A 23,202-nucleotide genomic window follows, 5' to 3' on the forward strand; every position below is an offset into this window, starting at 1 on the left:
TACAACATTTTAAAGGGAATTCACGTGATAAAACGTACTCCTATTTGGTAAGATTTCATATAAAAGATACAAGGTGTATAAAAGGGTAGGTATGAGTGATTTACCAAATATAGTAGTATTAAAAATGTTTGATAGGAAAAACATGTAAATTAGACATGTGGAAGATTGGTTTCTCTTTGATTGTATTAAAAAGATTTGTGTAAGATAATATATACTTGTATGAATTAAAACGAGATTCGAAAATGGACTGAAACCAGCTTATGCATTAAGTAAATCCAGCTAGCTGGTGAAGTAATTAACAATGCATGTTAAAAAATATTGTTGACATGATGCGGATCTTCTTCTTGATGATGAAATACAATATGGAAGTATCTATTTTGTGAGTTTAGCAGATAGCCGCCCCCGAACAGTGCTCAAGTTAGGCTTACGGGATCTTGGTTTCCTCCTCGACCCCCTTCTCCTTTGCAAGCGCTGACGACGAATCTCAGGATCTGCCCATCCTTTCCCCCACTCTGAGAAACTGGAGTATGATTTGCATGTTTCTGTCGACAGCAGCATGTCTGCCTCTGGGTAAACAAGAAATGCTTCTTCCGAATCTGACTTCAAAAACTGCAGTCCCGACTCTGTTGGTTCTGGAAACTTTATCTGGACATGCTTCTGTATGTTATCACACATAGGGAGTTAATCAATCTAGTTGGAAATGTGCAGCAAAAAGAGAGAATGAGAATAAGATCATACCATCCCATCTCCCTCGATTATGAACCCTCTTTCTTCTAATATACGTGCAAGACCACACCACCATGTGAAGTCACTTGCAGCATATTTGTGATTCTGCAGAAAACAAGGACATTGAAAGGCAATACTATGAAAAGTAAATATGCAAGTGATTGGGTGCACACACTATTAAATAGGTAAGGTTCTGAGGATTCCAGGGACTGAAGAAAATATACGAAGCTTATAAAAATAAAACATTGGGGTTATAAACAAGAACATTTACCTCTTCTCTTATCATACGGACAAATGCTCTAATATTTGGGTTCCCTATTAACTTCATGGACTCAACATCATTGGAGAATTCACCTTGACAAGTTTTATTTGCCTAAATACATTGTGGAATATGTAAATGTATATTATAAGGGAAAGATATATTTAGTTTGGAATTAATGGAAAAGTCAAGAAGAAATTTATGAAGAGGAAAAATATACAAAGGCCTTAAGGGTACCCACATAATATGTGGCAATAAGCTGCAAGAGCAGTGTTGCCTCCACTTTCAAATCCTGAATTTCTGGCGGCCCATTGGTACAGACATCACATCTTTTATAACAAGAAAGCCAGTTGAACTTTATGTTGAACAAAAGTGTCATATAACAGAAGAAATGTAACATTGTAACTTACAAGTTACATCTGCCAGTAGAGAACTCTTCACCAAAGTATTCTACAAGCATTTTGGCTCTACAACAAGAAGTTTTCATTCCATACCTGCCAATAATTGAAGAGGATTGTATAGCATAGTGAAGCATGTAAGAGGAAATGTACTGGAGAAGTAAAATGATGTACCTGAAGCAATCAGATAACATCTGATATGCTTGTTTTGTCTGCTCTTCACTTCTTTGACTTGGCAAAAGAGTAGGTATTCTTGATAGATTAGCATATAGCACTGCACCAAAGAAAGTGCTTGTGTCATATAAATGCTCAAGACTTCTTTCAGAAACCACAAACTTCATGCAAATGAATACTACTTACCACAGTCTGCTAATTCTCCATCCCGACCTGCTCGACCAGCTTCTTGGTAATATGCTTCTAAGCTCTGTATAATATAGTCCAACAGAAAGGTGAAACACACCCTTAGACACTAAAAAAAGTTCTATAAAGCACAGAATGGAAGGTGAAAATAGATACTTCACACACATGAACACATAGATGTAGGATAATCAATAAACAAAATGCTGACATACTCCTAAATCTGCAGTGTGCAAATTTGCATGAAGAAATGAATGCTTATGTTGCATTATTTTACCAATGATCACGGTAAACAGAAAGATCAATAAAATGTCAAAAACAAAATTTTCAGACACCTGTGGCCAACCATAATGAATGATCCGTCTGACATTCGACTTGTCAATCCCCATTCCAAAAGCAATAGTAGCAACGACCACCTGAAATAGGTGTGTAAGTAATTGTATTATGAGTTTATTATTGAGAAAAAAAAGCAGGCATCAAGGTAGAAGATACTTCCCCTTGTTACATGCAACACCATTTTCCAGCACCAAATCACTTGTTCACATTAACTACATTACCTGTAACTCATCTGCATGAAATTGTCCATGCACCTGCCTGAGATGTGACTTTGGCAACTACAAGGAAAAGCTAGAACATGAGTTACACAACGGATCAAACAGGTAGAGGCAAGAAAAGCTTTACGTATTTGAAAACACAATCCAAAACATGTGATTATGCCCTGTATTCTAAATCAGCATGTGTGAGCCTGTGCAAATGATGATTTTCCTACAAAGACTAGATAGATCTTTGCAAGTAGATAACTTTAAAGTTATTTGAATGGTCATTCTCTGAAGAGATCAATACACATATCTTTTCTGTTATATGATAAGGATACTAAAATGGAGAACACAATTGACAAAAATTAACAACTTAAACTTTGGGCATTCACATGGAAGAGACTATAACCTTGGCATTATAAGCAGCTGCCCTTACACCAACACTTATAAGGAACTTAGTTAAGCTCAAAGTTTGTTTTCTAGTAGGTACATATACTATTGTTGGTCCTTCTTCCAGATGTCCTTGATGTAGTGCTGGTCTTTTCCCTGCTTTACTCACCAGATTGTTGGAGTCAGAAGTCCCACAACTTCTGAATTCTAGAGATGAGCGTCCACAAGATTCGCCATAAAAAACTGAAAATGGACGCAGTTAAATCGAAAAGTTTGTAGATGGATAAAATAAGCATGCATCACATATTTATTTCCACAATAACAATAAATAATGATAACTATTCTTAGTGGAAGCCAGATGATGAACACATTTTAGATGGCAACGTTGATTAATTGGTCCTTGGTTACGTGGAGAGTAACTAGAAAGGTGAATGAGAGTAAGTAGTTGAACATTATAGTGAAGACAAAAAGAAGTGATTAGTTATAATTTGGTATATGTGAGCAAGGGAAGAAACATGCAAATTATAGCACATCACCTTTTTTCTTACACTGGTAACCATTACATAAATTTGGTAAATAGATAAAAATATAATTTTCATATAAAAAAATTATTCCAATACCATCAAAGTCATCAGCTCCTTGCACTCTATCATAATCATCTTCCAGAAATTGAACAGACAATTTCTCCTCTGGAGAGTCCTGAAAACCATCATCATCTGAATCATCACTATCATTCATGTTTCTGCGCATTTCACGTAATCCAGATGTTCCACCATTAGGAGTACAACTTGAGATTTTAGAGCCACCATCAAGATTTTTCAGTACAAACTTTTTGAGTGCTGTCTTGTCTTTTGTGTACAACTTTATCAACTCACTGAAATCATTCTCATAGGAAGACACAGATGTCCTACTATGCTTTACCTGCATGAGTAAACAGATAACCCATTTACTTCTGAGAGATAGAGGACATGTAAACCTTATCATTAAATAACATAGACAGCTATATGCAAATACACTTAGATAGTGTTTCAGCACAAGTAGCAACAATAACATTTATCCAACTGAGCTAGATGACAGTTATAGATATTAGATAGACTATCGTTAGCGATCTATAACAGAAAAATACTAACGAATGATGATGACTGAAACACAGCACTGACCGAAAAACGAAGATTTGGCCGGAAAAATGATGTTGTGATAATGTTCGTCTCCTTTGACATGCATAATGACTTTAATATGTCTTCACGAACACGAATAGTTGCAGTGGCAGTCAAAGCCATCAAGGGAATGTCAAACTTTAGGCATTTCAAGTGCTCAGCACTGAAGCTCCGTCTTAATATGGACAGTCGCCTAAGATGTATAAGAAGAGACTGGTGAGAGATCATTTATGTTATTCTACATTGTTGTATGAACATTTCCAACTGATTAACCAAACAAGATTCTGTGACTACTACCCTATCACCTTCAGATAACATAAGAATTCAATAGAATCACATAACATGTCTATATCATATGTCATATTTTAAAAGAAAGGGAACTGAAGAATATAAACCTGTAGTCAGGTCGAAAATCATGTCCCCATTTCGAAACACAATGAACTTCATCAATTGCAAACAATGCAATTCCACGGGTTTCAGCTAAGCTTTGAAGCGGTTTCATTAATCTGCAAACAAATGGAACAGATCATTCAAAGTTTGGAGAGTCCTTTAAACGGAAGAAGTATTATAGACACTTCACCTTATAATAGTCTCTGGGCAGACATAAATGATGCTATATGCACCATTCATTGCTTTGTTTTCAACACTCTTGTCGATTTGACCAGATCCCAGGAAACAAGCTGAAATCCCAAGCTTTCCTAGTTTCAAGCACTGGTCATGCATCAAGCTAATCAATGGTGAGATAACCACCACCACCTTTCCAGATAATAAAGCTGGAATCTGAAAACATAATGATTTTCCTACCAAAAAATCTTGAAAAGTAAGAAAAATGTCCTTGATTGATGGGTTTGAGAAAACAACTGCATAAAGGGTGCATGAGTGGTGTACCAGATCCTGTTGCTGCGAGAACTAGACAATCTTGGTTAGCCATCCAGGCTGCAAGAACCTCTTTCTGAAAGCCCTTCAAGGATGAATATCCAAAATTCTTCTGAAGAAGATCATTTGCGTTCCTTTCCCAATCCAATCCAAACATTTTTTCATCTTTTTTGCAATAAGATGGCACCATGCCAATTTCTTGACAGAGATCCAAATCAATTTTGACAGTCGAAGAAACGACCGGTTCTTTTCCACATGTCAAGAAATTTGTATTAGAGACTGAAGCATTATAAACACCTGTCGTCTTGATTCTCTTGGGTGCAGATGACAATTTCAGTTGTTCTGTTATGTTCTGTTGTCGCAATTTAGCAGGAGGCTTAAACGAGGAAGTGCCTCTTTTCCTAGTAACTTTGTTGTCCGTAGGACACATCGAACTCGCTGATGCATTCCTGTCATTTCTATGAGAGCTATTCAAGATAAACTCGATTGCATTATCCAGTGATGCACCCACTGCCTTTATTGCTTGTGTGATGTCTAAGATATCAAACCCCATATCTAGCAATTCAGCAATGACTTGATCTGAGGCCACATCATTCCCATCCATGCTGCACAAACTGCTTCCAGAATAAACCAGGGAACCAATCAATACTGAACATACATACAAAGTAAAGAACCAGAAGCAACCTTAAAGAATAATTCAAATGTGCATTGCAAAATGGCTACTTTGTCCCAAATATCTAAACTAAACAAAATCCTCTCCTTTTTGTTTCAATAGCAATCTGCCCAAAGTTTGAATTTTCAATACCAATTGACTTAATCCTAATAAATGTAGGAAAATAAAACAGGATATGCAAGCTAGAAACATTAGCGTACTGATATTGCAACAATGGAAATGACTCAACCAGATCAACAACAGAAAAGAAAAGATAAAATATTGTTTCAAATTATAATTCAATTGTCATGTTAATATATCAAGATTCTGTATAGAGCAGCATAAGTAGAGACTTTCTTAGATTGCTTAGCACTACCTAATCAAGCTGCTTATAAACCTAAACTGAACATCGAACAAATAGCTTCGAATTTGCAGAATTAAAAATTGTCGACTAAAAGAGGCAATGCTGCGATTCTGCTGTCTTCTACCTTTGAATTACACAAATAAAACTAGAAATTAGAGCGGAAAGAAATTCCCGGCAGAAAGCAAAACCTGATAACCCGCCAGATACAGAGAGAGAGTTGGAAATTTGAAATCGGACGGCGTCGTTTATTGCTGGGTGCCCCTCCCAGACCACTCACTAAATCAACGACTCAAATTATTCTCTCATTTCCCTTCAGCCAAAAACTAAACAGAGTAGTTTATAATCTTAAAAAATAATTTATCAACAATTTTTAAAATTTTATTTAATAAATTGCTACTCCCTCCGTCCGCAGAAAAAAGTTAGTAGAACAGATGTCCCCCTTTTATATATTAGTTTTACATAAAGAGTTAACTACATAATGATACCTGATCTTTCAATTTCACATGTAAATGATACCTAATCTTTATTTTATATCATTTTTTTACCTATTAATCACATTTTGGGTACCTGTTGCAATTTTCTTCCTAAAATGTCCTCTAAATAAATACATATTCCATTTATGTCATAGAGGATATTTTGGACATACATAAAATTAGTACCAATAGTGATATTATAATACCATCTCCCATTATCCTCACTCTTTATACTATTATTATTAATCAATATTAATATTATTATTTTGATGTTATAAATTAATAATTCTTTAATTGTTGGGGTTTGGTGCCCCTTGCACAGCGGAAGACTTGTACAAAACAAATAAATCAAACGAGGATCTATTTGACCGATTATGCGATTAATCAATTCACATGTTAAACAAATAATTGCATGCTAGAACGCAAATAATTCATGCTTAGAAAATATAAATCCTAAACATGATTTCTACGGTTTAGAGTTACCGATTTGATTCTCCAAAGAATCGTCGATTGCTCGCGCCTTCTCCACGTGATGATCTTCAATACTAGGCCACGGATCTTCTCTTTGGTTCCCGAATTGTATCTCGATATCAGGGTGAGCTGATCTCATCAAAATACTAGGACTCGAATAAAGAAGACAGAAGAAATCCTTCTCCAATTAGGAGAGAAATTCGAACTCCTCTAGGTAGAGGGAGACGAAATTTTGCTATTGAAAAAATTATGATTTATGTCTCATTTATTCTCCTATTTATATTAAGTTCCTTTTGGGCCCAGACAGGGATCTACGGAAGGTTTTGGATATGGGCTCCCCCAATTAGCTTTTTACTAATTAAATTGAACCCACAATTTAATACAAGCTTATATTGGAATATTACGAGCAGCCACTACAGAAGTAATATTGAACACTCGCCATCCAAATCCGAAATTACAAGTAATCCGGGTTTCCACTTTGTTTATTATTTATTTCCCGCGCTTAAGATATAAATGTCCATTAATTAATTAATGTCTGCTATGGACTTAATTAATTACTATCTTATTAATTCCAAGAGTTTACTTAGCAAGAAACATTTATTTATTATTCATAGAGCGATAAAACTCCAACTGGCCAGTTTTCCGAATAATAAAACCTTGTTCGAGCTCCTCTTGAGGACATTATCAAACGAGACTCACCTCGTGCACGATTCAACATAATAGCAATCCTAGCACCGCTAGATATTAATCACCACTACCCAATATATCAGGATTATTGGGTTGCGAAAAACCCGCACCATTTGATAAGTCAAAGTAGTGTATAACCAATACCGTATGCTCAATGCTAACATATGTAGATTAAGAAATAGTATTTTATCAAGACCTAGTCTTTCAGTAGATAGCATAAAGACACGTCTTGCTGTTAGATCCGTTCAGTGCTATACCACACCAATGTCATCTTATTTCAGTAAGGTTTAGAAATATGCGGACTGACATTGCAACCTTTCACGATAGGTAGCCAAAACCTATCTAGGTTGTGAAATTCTTCTTTTTCTTTTGCAAAGCATTGTATAGATCTGACCGTGTTATCTTAAAGTGGACGACGCCCACAACCGGTTTGCTAAGCAAAAGACTTAGACTTTGTTTACTTATTATGCATTTAAATGTTTATAAAACATCTTATAAATGCACAAGCAAACACAATGTAATAATATATTGATTTTATTCGTGCGAAACTGCTCGAATAATACTGAATCGGATTAAAAGTGGATTATAGAGTTTTAGGTATACAAGCAAGATTCTATTCGAGCGAAACTTGCTCGAAACATGCTTTTCAGTATACCAAACCTAACATTAATATCATTCAAATATAGTTAATTATAATTATAGTTACAATTATATTTATAATATTATTATAGTATAGTTATATAAATTATGAATCATATAATATTATGTAAAAAAATTATAATAATTGTGAATTGTATTCATAATAATATAAAGAGTTGAATATTTTTAGTTAGGCGTTTCAACCTTAAAATGAGTATAAAGTAATTTAATAAAACATATTCAATTGATTTGATTACTTTAAATAATTAACTTAATTAGATATTTTGTTCTTGATTTAATTATGAATGCAATTAGATGTATGTATAAAAAACTAAAAAGAAAGAAGAAAAAGAAGATAAAAGCAAAAGGAAGCAAGAAGAAACATAAACTAAAGAGAAAAAAAGAAAGAAGAAGAAACTAAAGAAAAAGAAAAAAAGAAATAAGAAAGGAAGAAAAATTAATTTCATGTTTGGTAGTACTATTTAATTGAAATTTCCAGAAATATCCTTCATAACAAAAAAATCATATGTTTGGTACACCTAAGGCTATTTTTGTCACAAGGTACCAAAAACAATATAAAATAAAGATCATGTACCATTTATGTGCGAAGTGAAAGATCAAGTACCATTTATGTAGTTCACTCTTAAATAAAATGTGAGTGACATGAGTTAGTGGAAGGTGAGACCTTATTTCCATTTATGGTAAAAGTGAACTGAGACTTTTATTCGCGGACGAACTAAAATGAGAAAACGGGACTCTTATTCACGTACAGAGAGAGTATAATCTAAAAACAATTAAATATTTTCAAAATATTCAATTATATTTATTTTTTAGGATATGGATAATGGATGATAATAATGTAGTACTCATATATCAAACCCTAAGTTACTCATTAGGAGTAGCACTAAATTTTGTTTTTCGCTTTGACATAGTGTAATGGAGTACTGCAATAGGAGTATGTGAGAATCATTCTTTGATTAATCAAAAGTTAACATAGGAGCGAAAGCACTTCCGCGGCAAAAAATACTCTTTATCGTGTGTTTACAAAGTATCACTAGTATTTCCTCCGTCCGCTTTAGCAGTCCCATTGATTTTTCTACCATCTTTTTATAAAAATAATAAAAAATAGTTAAAGTGGAGAAATGGTAAAGTAAGAGAGACAATAATGTAGATACGACTCTTCTCTATATTATTCTCTCTCTTAATTTACCATTTCTCATCTTTAATTATTTTTTATCATTTTTACAAAATGAGGGCATAAAAGTCAATGGGACTGTTAAAGTGGGACAGAGGGAGTAGTATTCTTTCTAACCCTATACATAAATTAATATATTTTTAAAATATTAATTTTAAATTTTAAATTAATTATATAAAATTAGAATCAATATTAATAATAAAGAATATGTGTTACAATTTTAGTTATATTAGAGTAAAAATCTATACAAATCAACATTGAAGCATAATAAATTTGAAACAAATCGCATGATATAATGTTTAAACATTAAATTATGGAATAGAAAGATAAAAATCTATCACAATAAAGAATTAAACACAATGGAAAATTACTCATCATTTTTAAAACTTCTTTATACACTACATTAACTTTAAAATTAAAATCAATCTCATCATTATAAACTAAAACCTTCAACTCTTCACAATTCGTCACTTTTCAACAGAACTCATATGCAAAATAACTCGTTTATCATCTTTAAAGTCGCCCGCCTCACCTAAAACTACAATAAAATAAGGAATAAAATCAATTTGCGATGCACAAAATCAATAATCAACATGTATTAAAACGATCATCCGTAGAGCAAAGCATAAGATGAGACCCATGAAAGTACACATCGAACAATTCACACTACATGCATTCGATGAAAGGACAAAATATATTTTTATTTGGAATTCTAATCAAACGTTTAAACCAAATTTAAATGACATAGTAAAACACGTGACACAGTAAAACCTTCCACTCACTCCACTTAAAAGCCTCCACTTAATCATACGTGACACAGTAAAACTTCCTACTCACTCCACTTAAAAGCCTCCCACTCACTCCATTTTAAATTATATATATTTAATTTAATATAATTTTTTTAAATTAAATGGGAATCTTATAAATTTCTCCAAAACTCTCATTTTATATATTGTATAGATTTAGAATTGATTAGTTTTATTGAACATGTTGTAAGTAGAATAAATAAGTCGTGGGGAATATAATTACTAAAATAAAATAAGAAACTATTACCATCGTCGTAAAATAAGTGTCACAATTTGTCATTTCGGTCCGTCCCACAATAAGAGTCACATTTCACTTTACTGGTAAGTGGATCCCACATTCCATCAATCAATTCTACTCACATTTTATTATAAAATAAAACTAATATATATATAAATAAGATCCATAATCCACTAACTTATTTAACCCACTTTTCTTTATATTTTTTAAAACTCATGCCCACAATAAATGTGAGGAGAAGTAGTATATAATATTGCAAACTGACAAAAATGACAAAATAGTTCACTATTATACGAACGAAGAATGAGTACTAAAATTTTCTCTGAAGGCGGCAAAATTATATGGTTTAAGATTTAAGAGAAACACCATTAATTAGGCAAACCATACCAAACCAAACCAAACATAAGTGACTCGGTTAACATTAACAATCTGCAATTGAATTATGTGTTCATCCCAGAGAATCATTTATATATTCATACAGAAGAAAGATTGGTATTCTTACAATCAGAAGGAAAGAAAATGGCATCGAAACAACAAACTAGGTGAAACTGAATAACAGCAGATAATCGGTTTCCATCAACACCACATTCAGAAATTGTTACCAAACTCAACACTCACAACACAGTGCAATCATTAAAGATAGAAGCAAGCTAGTCCTCTCTACGACGACGGTGCCTGCTCTTCTTATCAGACCGCTTCTTGTCCCTTCCTACTCGACAATCATCCGATTCACTGTCACCAGAGCCAGATTCTGAGTCCGCCCTGCGACTCCTCCGCTTATGGCGCTGCTTTACAGAATCATCAGAGGAATAATCATTCCCACGGCGGTGACTCCTCCTCCTTCTCCTCTCCTTCTTACTCTTCCTCCTCCTCCGCTTGCCTTCCTCCTCCTCCTCCTCCCCCCCAGAGGAATCATCATCCCTCTTCCTCCTTTTCTCTTTCCTCCTCTTTTTCCTGCTTGAATCCTCATCATCAGAGTCGCTGCTGCACCTTCTCTTTGCACTCTTTCTGTTCTTTGATCTCCCTCTGTCTCTCTTCTCCTTCTTCTTTCTCTCCCTAGCATCACTCTCCGACCCATCATTTAACTCATCACTATCGCTCCTCTTTCTACTCTTCAACTTCCTACCACTGCCACTAGCTTTTCTCCCGAACTTCTGGGCTATAGCACGCTCCAACTCCGAATCATAATCTGTATCTGAACTCTCGCTCTCCTCATCCTCACTGCTATCCTCACTCTTCAATTTCTTTCCTTTGAGCTTCTCCAATCCGGACAAGACAGCAGCTTGGATGGCATCATTATCCTTGATCGCCTTATCATCGTCGCTCTTTGCGCTCAAGAAATTCCTGCACTGGAACGTGAGATGCCCAACCCGCCCACACTTCTTGCAGGAGCCACGCGCCTCGTCGGCATTGGATCCTGTGATACGAGCAAGAGCGAGTAAACCCTGGAAACTAGCATAGGCGTTTTCCTGTTCACCCTCCGAGGCAGCGACGCTGTTCTGAGCGGAGGCGTTGCTCTTGTCTTCTTTGTTGGGTGCGTAGGGATCGTATCCAATTGCACTCTGCCAGATGCCGTGAGTCTGTAAGGCGGCGCTGCTGTGCACCCGGTTGTTCGCGGGCATGCGAACCCTCCCCGCGGTCGCCGGCATCTTGGCGTGATCTGAACAAACGGGAAATGGGGATGTTTAACACACTAGGGTTCCAGATTAAGGTTTGATTTTGAAATTATGAGATGAACATTAGGGTTTAGAAATTGATTCCGAATCGCAATAGGAATTGAAACAACAAATTGCACAAAATCAGAAATCAACGCGAAGAGCGTAAAGGAGAAGGGGAGTTGAGCAAATACCTAGTCGGGCAGCAGACGACGACTATTGTAGCGGGTTAGAGGCGCGGCGTTTATGAAATTGCGCTTCCGATTATCTCCAAATTACGGAGGCGGTTGAAATTGGGAAATATTGTCTTCGGAAATTTGAGGAGCGGTACAGATCCTCCCAATTGGCGAAATGATTTCACAAATAATGAAAATTATAAAGATAAGGAGATATTGGGCCATTCAAGATATTATAACTTGCCTCATCTTTTCCATTCAAACAAAACATGTATCCCCTCTCAAGTATAACTCTAATTTTATCCATATCATTCCATGTAATAAACGTTATTACTTATTAGAGTGAAATAAATTTTCAACATAAATGATGTTTAAATTTTAAATGCATTCCTTTACACATAAGGTTTCCTGAAATAGACATTAAAATAAGTTTAAAAAGTTTTGACAAATCGTTTAATTTAATAAGAGAAACGTAAAGTAGCATTCAACTTAAATAAAAACGTGTGTGAATTGGTCTACACAGTACGTGTTAATACCCAAGACCTTTATATTTGCCTAAAAAAAAAAATAATAAAAAGAAATTCATGCAACGATTGAGTCATTTCATTCTAGGGTAAAATACAACAAATTTAACATCTCATACTTTATTATTTATTCTTTCTTTCATTTTATTCTCGTTACTATTTTATTTACTGTTCTCTTAACCATTAGCAACACTTTCTTAAAATGTATGGAACATAAAAATTACTCCTAACTAACATGGAAACGAAAAGTGTACATTATTTTGAGAACTTAAGAATATCTCAAATTTTAACATTATTCAATTTATAATGTGCGAAGATGTCCCAAATAATCTTGTTAAATTAGATCATGTTCAGTTTGAATCATCATTAGATATGTTTGAATCATGATTAGACATATGTTATATTTAGTTTATAAGATTGAATCTCGTAATATAGTTCTCAAGCAAATAATCTTATAATGATAAGTTATAGCCACATGTGACTTCCCTCCAATTAATCTTATAGGCCACGTTTGGTTGCCCAGATTCTGACAGGAAAAGTAATTTGATTCCTCAATTTTTAAATTCCAATGTTTGTTTGATTTTTAAAGAAATTAGGAAAGTAATCAGAATCCTAAAAATGTGGAAAGTTGGGCAAAATACGCGGATTATGATTCCCTAGCCTAACCCAGTTATTCTTTTTCCAAATCTGAGGATTTTAAAAGATAGCAAAAAATATACGCAAAAAAATTCCTCTCTTCTCTTCTATTTATTTGCGGTTCTTTTCTATTCTCCACACCTTCACTTTTGATTTGCAGTCAGTCAAATTTCTGCCCAAATTCTCTTCAATAACAAGTAAGATTTTTGCTTCTTATCAAGAAATTTATGATTTATATTCTAGGTTTCTACAATTTTTTGTGCACTGAGTTGTATATATGCATATGACTGCTTCTGTTTTGTATTTTCATATATGCACGTATATTTGTATTGTACTATGTATATAAAATGTGTTATGTCCGTGAGATCTTCTGGTGTATAGCTTTTAAATGTCACAAATTTTCAATTCAGATTATTCTTTGTGAATATGTGCAAGTTTATTGTTGTAGTTCTAATTATTTATTCTTATCAGCTTTATATTAGGCTTGTTTAGAAATAATTTTGTTTTAGTTTTTAAAAATTGTTATGTCTAGCTTTAATTTCTCAGGGTCTCTTGGGAAGGATGATGAAAGTAAAATCAAATTTGGGAAAACATCTTTTCCTTCTAATTAGTACGCATATGAAGAGAATGGATACATTGAAGCTAATGATGCTTATGATTAGAGCTATTGTTGCACATCACTATCGAAAATATTATTTAAAGACCCCATATTCCGTGAGTGAGATTGACCGATCACGTTACATTCACAGACTGATCTATGAGAGTGATACCACATGTCATGAACAATTACGTATGGATAGATATACATTTAGGCGCCTAGTTCACATGCTTGGAACTATTGGACGACTAAGACCTACGAATAACCTGACAGTTGATGAGCAAGTTGCTATATTTTTGTACATCCTAGCCCATCATCAAAAGAATCGTACAATGAAAACTAATTTCATGCGGTCAGGTGAAACAATTAGTAGGTATTTCAATAGGGTACTCAATGCAGTTCTTAGGCTTCAAGGTCATTTACTAAAAGCTCCCTCCTCTATACCTGAGGATTCAATTGATGCGAAATGGAAATGGTTTAAGGTATCCTAAAAACACCTTCTTTTTCATTATATAAACAAATATCTTTAATATTGATTGAGTTAAAATTGTAGAATTGCATAGGAGCTCTTGATGGTACCCACATTGAAGTGAAAGTATCCGAGGTTGATAAACTTAGATATCGCAATAGAAAAGGTCATACTTCTACAAATGTTTTAGGAGTATGTTCACAAGACATGCAATTTATATATGTACTTGCGGGTTGGGAAGGCTCAGCGGCAGATGGTAGAGTGCTTCGAGATGCTTTAAGTAGAAGAAATGGGTTACCAATACAAGATGGTACGTAGCTAGACACTTTTAAAATTTTATATATGAATAATCTAATCAATAAATTTTTAAAATTAGGTTACTACTATTTAGTGGATGCGGGTTACACAAATGGCAAAGGCTTTCTTGCTCCTTTTAGAGGCCAAAGATATCATCTTAGTGAATGGAGGAATGGGCATCAACCAACAACTCCAGAAGAATTTTTTAATATGAAGCACGCATCAGCTAGAAATGTTATTGAGAGGTGCTTTGGTATGCTAAAGATGCGCTGGGGCATTATTAGGAATCCAAATTTTTATCCAATCAAGCAACAAGGAAGAATTATAATGGCATGTTGTCTTCTTCAAAATCACATTAGAGAACATATGCCAGTTGATCCTATTGAAAATGATTATGGTGACAATTTGCGAAATGAAGAAGAGGCTATTGGACTAGATGGAGAATCAATTACTTCTGTTGAACCAACTCAAGAGTGGACAAATTGGAGATATAATTTAGCTAATGAAATGTTTAGTTAGTGGATGGAAAGTAGACATGTTGCTTGATATTAGTATTTTATTTTTTTCTTTCATAATATCTGAATTTACAAGTGGCAATCTGACATTTTGTGTTGATTGAGGTTATTAATATCTTTTTGTTGATTTATCCGATAAATTCTTTTAGCTTTCAGTTTGATTTTTTTGTATCTTTTATATCATAACATGTATGTTAGTTTCTATTATATTTGCTCATGTTTGATATCAAGAATCTCAGTATCTTGCTTCTTTGGTGTTTTTTATTTATGTTTGAAGCTCATTCATATAAGAGAATTGTACAGTACTTGTTTCTATCAATTTTTTAGATGGCTCGCCGAGGAAAGAGTAATCATGTATGGACTATTGAAGAAGATGCAAAACTCGTAGAATCCATTGTTGAGTTGAAGAGGAGTAAGAATTGGGATGGTGAAAGTGGAAGTGGGTTGAGGAAAGGTTATCAAAAGGAGTTGGAAAAAATATTACAAGAAAAGCTTCCAGGTAATGGTCTTAAAGAAAAGCCACACATCGAATCTCGTTGTAAGTTACTGAAAAAACAATATCATGCTATCTATGATGTACGTGCTAGTGGAGAATTGAGTGGCTTTGGCTGGGATGATGAAAGAAAATGTGTTACTGCAAGTGCGGATGTTTGGGATGATTATTTGAAGGTAAAATTTTTTATATTTCTTATTCCATTTTTATTTATTTGTTGCATGACGAAAGATTAAAATGAAATTGTGTTATTGTGTGTAGAGCCATCCAGATTGTACTTTCATGAAAAACAAGTCTTTCCCTTACTTTGATCAACTATCAATTGTATGGGGTAAAGATAGAGCTGCTGGATTGCATGCTGAAGTTCCAGTAGATGTAGTCGAGGAATTAGATAGAGAAGAAAATGTAGATCAAGTAGATGGAGAATCTGGTGAAGATGGTGTACCTTCATTAACTACACCTCGCGACGAAGGAACTTCAAAAAGACTTGATCGTAAGAGGAGAAGAAGTTCAGATGGTTTCATATCAAGTTTGGAGCGAATGGCTAATGTGCTTGCTGCGCATATGGATAAGTCGAATGATCAAATGAACAAGATTCTGGAAAGTGTTACCGGAGGTGACAAAGAGAAAAAAGACAATCGTCGTATGCTTTATGAGAAATTGCAAGAGATTGAAGCGTTAACTGATTCTCAGAGACAAAAAGCTGCAATGAAACTTGTTCGAGATCCTGATTTATTAGATTACTTTTTCACTCTTCATGATGAAGGGGCGAAAAAGATGTTTCTAATAGAACTATTAGGATGAAATTACTTTTTTACGTTTTTGCTACCAGACTAGACTTCTTCAATTTCATGTTATTGACTATCTAAACATTATTTGCTTTTTTAATTATATTCAATCCGTGTTTTTTTTAAAGTAATTTTTGTATTGTATTTCTATATTTTCATGATTTATTAGATGCATGTAATGAGAATTATATTTAAGTAATTATATTTAATTAGCATTATTGATATTAGAAGGATGATATATATATATATATATATATATATATATTGATTAAATTGTTGTAGTTTTTAGTTTAGTATTTAAAGTTAATATAAAATTCAAAATCTTGACATTTTCCAAACGCTGGAAAGTAAAATTATTGGGAATCATATTACTAGGAATCACTTTCCTGGAAATTACGTTCCCTGCCAACTTTCCTTTCCTTTACTTTCCTGACAATCAAACATGCCCATAACTTAATTTTAGATGAATAATATATAAAATAATAATTCATGGCAATCAAACCACATCTATAAATTGATAGGGTAAATATGTTAGACATTATTTATCATCATATATTCAAGATTACATAATTGAATATAAATAAAGCAAGATCTTCGAACAACATGTATTTCACGTATTAACCATAAACATAATGGATCGAAAACTTACCTTTTGATCCATTGCGGAAGCGATTGGGGAAGACGGAGAGAACTTCCTCGGACTTTCATTGGCGTAGTAGCGCAGCTCCAACTCCAAGGATTTGTTTCTCTCTCTTTCCCTCGTTTATGTGTTCTCCTAATGTGTGTAATTTGATGGGATCACCACACTTGTATATATAGGCAGAGAGAGGACAAACCCTAATTATAAAACCCTAAAAACCCTTTCCATCAAAGTGGCTATTTTAAAATGATTAATGGGAGCAATATCTTTTTACCAATATAGCCGACTAATTGAATCACATCTAATGGAATTAATTCTTTGAAATCCCAACCATATGATTCTGTACTTGAATCGCTAATTAATTGGTAAATATGCATTATATATATGTATAAATATTCCTATTTCCTTAATAATAATAGTCAATACTTAATGACTAATTATGACGTCAATTTAGGGAATATGTATTCATTTATATTATTGCTAGTCCCTTCTATTTCCATTCCAATTAATACAATAATTAATTGATAGCTAATTAATTAGGGAAAATGTGTCTTATACCAAATGTATGTATTATACTAAATTCCAATTCTATTTAGGATTCTATCACATGTCACATATGTGAGACACAAAACTTACATTCTCCCACTTGGCGAACATGTGGGACACAAAGTTTTCGATTCTCCCACTTGTCACACTTGACAGAGCCACAGTAAAATAGACAAAATAAACATAAGGCGCGCATAATATTGGACTTTATAAATACTTTCATCATTGGTAAACATAAGTATTATATTAGAGAGACTACTAATGCGGGTCATGGCGGGCGTATATCATTCAATCGATATAGTTCCTTCCATGTACCACATCACCAATATCCACTCTAATATAATCTATAAGTGACACCGCGTCCGTAATTGTCTTATTTCAAGACCTCCTGCATTAATACTAAAACCGTACATATGCATATCAAATAATAAGTATATGCGGGAAAAGTAGAAACAACTTTATTGAATTCAAAATATCCATAACTTAAGTGTCTGATCCAACATGGAAACATAAAGATTAGACGTTTCCATACCCAAGACTCATTATGTTAACTTATTCCATAAATGTCTTAGGCGGTAACGCCTTAGTCAAAGGGTCAACAACTATAAGCTGTGTGCTTATACATTCTATAGATATTATTTGTTCCCGAACTTCATCTTTCATGACAAGAAACTTTAATTCCATGTGTTTAGCTCCTTTGAATACTTGTCATTCTTAGAGAAAGATACGATTGCACTATTATCACAATACATTTCAAGGGCTTGGATATTAAGGAGACAATACCAAGGCCTGAAATAAAATTTTGCAATCATTAATCTTCAAAGCAAGCCATAAATTTAGCTTTAATGGAAATCCAATCATTTCTAGTTGATCAGATTTCCTTAATGTGAGCATAAAATCTTTTGTTCACTTTAAGTATCTCATTATTATCTTTGCAGTTCTCCAATGTTCAACACCAGGGTTACTTTGGTAACGGCCTAGCATTCCAATTGCAAAGTTGATGTCTGGTCTAGTACAGACTTGAGCATACATCAAACTTCCCACAATAGATGCATAAGGAATATTTTCCATATCCTTACGTTCCAATTCAGTTTTTTGGACATTGATCCAAACTGAATTTGTCACCTTTATGAATTTGAACAACACTTGGAGAACAAGCACTCATGCCATATCTCTCTAAAAGATTCGATATATGTAGCTTTTATGAGACAATCCAAGAGTCCACGTGATTGATCACAAGATATTTCTATCATATGACATAGGATGTCTCACACATATCTTTTATGTTGAAATTTTTAGAGAGATAATTTTAGTGCATGTAGTAATCCAATGTCACTATTAGCAAGCAATATATCATCAACATACAAAACCAAAAATATGAACTTGCTCCCACTAACCTTGAGGTATATACACCGATCAACAGTGTTTTCTTTAAAACCAAAAGCAGTAATAGTGTCATGGAATTTAAAATACCATTGTCGAGAAGCTTGTTTCAGTCCATAAATTGATGTCTTAAGTTTGCAGACTAAAAATTTTCATTCCATTTCTTAATGAAGTCTTCAGGTTGTTTCATGTAGACTTCTTCTTACAAATCGCCATTTAGAAAAGCAGTTTTTCACATCTATTTGATGTAGTTCCAAGTCGAAATGGGCTACAAGTGCCAAAATGATTCTAAGTGAGTCCTTCTTTGATACTTGAGAGAAAGTCTCTTTATAATCAATGCTATCTTTTATGAGTATAACCTTTGGCAACAAGTCTGGCTTTAAATCGTTCGATTAAACCATTTATGTCGAATTTGGTCTTGAAGACCCATTTACACCCAATATACTTTTGTCTATCAGGTAATTCGACAAGGTCCCAGACTTTATTATAATCCATAGATTTTAACTCTTCTATCATGCATCAATCTATTTATTAGAATTATTACACTTAATGGCTAGTGAATATGAAACTGGACTGTTATGTGTCTCTATGCCACATTCATATTCTTAAAGATATACCACACGGACATCAGAAATGGCCAGCCTTCGTTCTCGTTGAGAATGCCTTAATGGCACTTCTGTAGATGCTTCTTCCACACCTATGTTCAATGACTTCGGCATCATCATTAAGTGGTTGGTCATTCAAATGTTCAATATTGTTAGATTGTTCAACAATATTTAGCACACTTAACTCTTAAGGAAAAGAGAGAAGAGGGAAATTTACCCTTATCTCACATATGACCGCATCATGAGTTTTAAAACTCCCACTGATCTCATCATTCTTAAAGAATCTTGCATTTCCAGTTTCAACAATTTTCATGCTATGATTAGGATGGTAAAAACTATACCCTTTGGACTTTACTGGGTAACCCATAATGTAACCACTAACAATCTAAAGTCCAATTTCTTTTCTTGCGAAGAATATACTCTAGTTTCTGTTGGACAACCCCAAACATGAAGGTGCTGCAAACTGGGTTTTCTAACTGTCCAAAGTTCATAATAGAGTCTTTGGTACAACCTTACTAGAAACCCGGTTTAATACATAAATAGCGGTTCTAAGAGCATAAATTCACAACGTTATGGGTAAGGTAGAATTATCATACTTCTAACCATTTCCATGAGAGTTCGGTTTCGTCTCTCAGCAACATCATTCTGCTGAGACGTACTTGACATAGTGTATTAAGCACAAATGCCATGCTTTTCTAAGTACTTGGCAAAAAGGTCCATGTAATTGACTTACTTTAGTGGTACGACCATAAAATTCAACACCTCTATCAAATCGAATAATTTTCACCTTTTTCTTTAATTGCCTTTCAACCTCAGTCATAAAATGTTCGATTGTGCCTGAGATTTTTCTTGCAATTAATAAATCCATAATGTGAAAAAATCGTCAATAAAGGTGATAAAATATTTTTATCCACCAAAAGTCGAGACATCAAAAGGTCCGCAAATATCTGTATGTATAATTTTAAGGAGCTCATTACTTCTTGTGGCATTTTTAGTATTGTGTTTGGTTTGTTTACATTTAATACAATCCACACAAACGGTAATGCTTTTAAGTCTAATTCGAATGAATATTATCCTTTATAAGCCTCTTAATTCTTTCACTAGAAATATGATCCAGTTCCTTTATGCCATAAGAATGATAAATTCGAATGAATATTATCCTTTAGACGCTCCTTCGGTTGCAGTGTGAGCATGAGATGCACTCATTCCATACTTCTTCATCTCATGCTCCTCCTAGACCAATACGTTTCCCAATTCTTTAAGAGTCCACTCATCTTTTATAGTGAATCAATTTGGAATGGTCCATATTGAGGAGGTAAGGAAATTAGGGTCAATTGGACAAGGAAATCCTCATTCACCTATAATCCTAATTTCAGCTTAGAAGAGATGTTATTTATGTCCATCGCATGCTCGTACATAGTCCGAGAACCATCATATTGCATGCTCATGAGATCCTTCATAAGTTTTCCTGCAATAGACTTATATGCGGTTGTGAAGCGATCTCAACATTATGCAAATATTCTTTTGCAATATCAGTCGTTGAGAGACTTTATCTACAACGAATATTCTAATGAACTGTAAACTTAGTCCTGTTAGATTTTTCCCAAGCATTTATGGGCAATCAACCAACTACTCTGATCAAAGATAATTGGATTATCATTCAACAGTGTTAGGTTCCAAGTCCATTATTCCAAGAGTGAACTTAAGTTTCTCTTTCCATTCAAAGAAGTTAGTTCCATTAAGTTGGGGAACGTTTGAGGTAAACATACTAGTAGCAAAAAATATATGTTTTTACATTATAGGAGCAATTAAGAAATGAATACTCACATATAAAAGCTTTGAATAATAACACGAACATTAATTTGAAAACCCATATCATGAGGCAATTATGAAAACTCCTTTGGGTAGTCTTCATACAATAATAAAAATCATGTTTTTAATATCCATATCTCAGTTCAATAATTGAGTAATAATAAATTGGCGTTACCTTTGGGTAATCGACACCAATTTAAATTATTAACTCCATTAGTGTTTATTATGTCGCAAAGACAATCCTTTGGGAATCTAGACCTTACAACAAACAAACTATTTAGATGATGAATAGCCACAACAAGCATGATGATTAATTGCATACATAGATTTTTCATATTAACTTGATTATAAACTCTTCTCATTTTACCTCACTTTGGTGATTGCAAAATAAACATAATATAATCAAGAATGTATAGCGATTAATTGCTTAAGCAGATTTTCACTTAATTTGATTATAAACTATTATTTTACCTCACTTTGGTGATTGTAAAATAAACATAATATAATCAAGAACATATAGAGATTAATTGCTTAAACAAATTTTAATATGAGTTTGATTATAAACTCTCCTTATTTTGCCCCACTTTGGTGATTGCAAAATAAACATAATATAATCAAAAATACATATTAAAACGAGAATTGAATTATGTAGTCATTCATTCCACTATCTAGGTATATTCATAATCATGAAACATTTAATTGAAATCTCAATTCACCAATTCATGAAACTCAATTTACGTTCATTATATATATATAATCAATATACCCAAATCAATTCCATATATATAAATAGAATCAATATGGAAACAATATATTTCAAAGTATAATCATACAAAATAAACGATCTTTAATTGATAAAGAGATTAACTATATATCACAGTTCACGAACAATGCATATTAAAACATAATTATTACCTTTCCTTTCATCCACTCTCTCGATGCGTGCAGAAACAATGCATATTAAGACATAATTATTTAATGTGATAAACAAAACAGAGACGAAAGAATGAAATCCATAGACGTAATAATCAATACATAATTGCTCAATTAGGCATATGAATTCATTTTTAAAGTCACGTAATTCATGAATTGGATTCAGAATTCATACTATGTCAACATATTAAAATCACCAATTCATTCATAGCAATTTATTAAAATAAATTCACAAATATGGTTTTCAATCATACGAAAATACATGAGTTCTCAACCATGCTCTGATACCACATGTTAGACATTATTTATCATCATATATTCAAGATTACATAATTGAATATAAATAAAGCAAGATCTTCGAACAACATGTATTTCACGTATTAACCATAAACATAATGGATCGAAAACTTACCTTTATGATCCATTGCGGAAGCGATTGGGGAAGACGGAGAGAACTTCCTCGGACTTTCATTGGCGTAGTAGCGCAGCTCCAACTCCAAGGATTTGTTTCTCTCTCTTTCCCTCATTTATGTGTTCTCCTGATGTGTGTAATTTGATGGGATCACCACACTTGTATATATAGGCAGAGAGAGGACAAACCCTAATTATAAAACCCTAAAAACCCTTTCCATCAAAGTGGCTATTTTAAAATGATTAATGGGAGCAATATCTTTTTACCAATATAGCCGACTAATTGAATCACATCTAATGGAATTAATTCTTTGAAATCCCAACCATATGATTCTGTACTTGAATCGCTAATTAATTGGTAAATATGCATTATATATATGTATAAATATTCCTATTTCCTTAATAATAATAGTCAATACTTAATGACTAATTATGACGTTAATTTAGGGAATATGTATTCATATATATTATTGCTAGTCCCTTCTATTTCCATTCCA

The 23,202-nt window shown here is 33.5% G+C and overlaps 3 protein-coding genes across 8 annotated transcripts; 1 reads left to right on the top strand and 2 right to left on the bottom strand.

Moving 5' to 3' along the window:
- Positions 1-243: 243 nt before the first annotated feature.
- On the bottom strand, positions 244-6,026 carry RECQSIM (RECQ helicase SIM). 6 transcript variants are annotated; one of them, XM_048102319.1, is made up of 16 exons: positions 5,904-6,026; positions 4,712-5,313; positions 4,404-4,623; positions 4,219-4,329; positions 3,827-4,016; positions 3,287-3,587; positions 2,836-2,909; positions 2,298-2,354; positions 2,076-2,156; positions 1,744-1,807; positions 1,558-1,657; positions 1,396-1,479; positions 1,227-1,314; positions 998-1,099; positions 739-831; positions 244-657 (listed from the first exon to the last, which is right to left on the bottom strand). In XM_048102319.1, exons 2-16 carry the CDS (start codon positions 5,301-5,303, stop codon positions 373-375), a joined length of 2,442 nt encoding a protein of 813 aa, XP_047958276.1. In that variant the 5' UTR covers positions 5,304-5,313; positions 5,904-6,026; the 3' UTR covers positions 244-372. The 6 variants fall into 6 exon arrangements, with proteins under 6 accessions (XP_047958276.1, XP_047958272.1, XP_047958273.1 ...); XM_048102315.1 differs by having other exon boundaries at positions 2,686-2,909; XM_048102316.2 differs by having other exon boundaries at positions 2,686-2,909; positions 5,840-5,958.
- Positions 6,027-10,639: 4,613 nt separating this feature from the next.
- Positions 10,640-12,294, bottom strand: LOC125206262 (uncharacterized). The gene is made up of 2 exons (XM_089060208.1): positions 12,074-12,294; positions 10,640-11,884 (listed from the first exon to the last, which is right to left on the bottom strand). The coding sequence occupies exon 2, from the start codon at positions 11,871-11,873 to the stop codon at positions 10,875-10,877; it is 999 nt and encodes a 332-aa protein (XP_088916334.1). The 5' UTR covers positions 11,874-11,884; positions 12,074-12,294; the 3' UTR covers positions 10,640-10,874.
- Positions 12,295-13,139: 845 nt separating this feature from the next.
- On the top strand, positions 13,140-16,452 carry LOC148923263 (uncharacterized). Its single transcript, XM_089062044.1, has 3 exons — positions 13,140-13,412; positions 15,422-15,763; positions 15,849-16,452. Exons 2-3 carry the CDS (start codon positions 15,422-15,424, stop codon positions 16,389-16,391), a joined length of 885 nt encoding a protein of 294 aa, XP_088918170.1. The 5' UTR covers positions 13,140-13,412; the 3' UTR covers positions 16,392-16,452.
- The last annotated feature ends 6,750 nt before the right edge of the window (positions 16,453-23,202 follow it).

This window comes from Salvia hispanica, chromosome 6 (genome assembly GCF_029641045.1).
Source record: "Salvia hispanica isolate PSC_SH4W2 chromosome 6, Shi_PSC_v1, whole genome shotgun sequence".
Taxonomy (NCBI): domain Eukaryota; kingdom Viridiplantae; phylum Streptophyta; class Magnoliopsida; order Lamiales; family Lamiaceae; genus Salvia; species Salvia hispanica.

Coding starts and splice junctions, on each gene's coding strand:
- LOC125206262 (XM_089060208.1), bottom strand. CDS start 11,873: ATGCCGGCGACCGCGGGGAGGGTTCGCATGCCCGCGAACAACCGGGTG.
- LOC148923263 (XM_089062044.1), top strand. CDS start 15,422: ATGGCTCGCCGAGGAAAGAGTAATCATGTATGGACTATTGAAGAAGAT. Junction 15,764..15,848: donor TTTGGGATGATTATTTGAAG/GTAAAATTTTTT, acceptor TATTGTGTGTAG/AGCCATCCAGATTGTACTTT.
- RECQSIM (XM_048102315.1), bottom strand. CDS start 5,303: ATGGATGGGAATGATGTGGCCTCAGATCAAGTCATTGCTGAATTGCTA. Junction 4,624..4,711: donor TCTCGCAGCAACAGGATCTG/GTACACCACTCA, acceptor ATTTTTTGGTAG/GAAAATCATTATGTTTTCAG. Junction 4,017..4,218: donor GATTTTCGACCTGACTACAG/GTTTATATTCTT, acceptor TATACATCTTAG/GCGACTGTCCATATTAAGAC.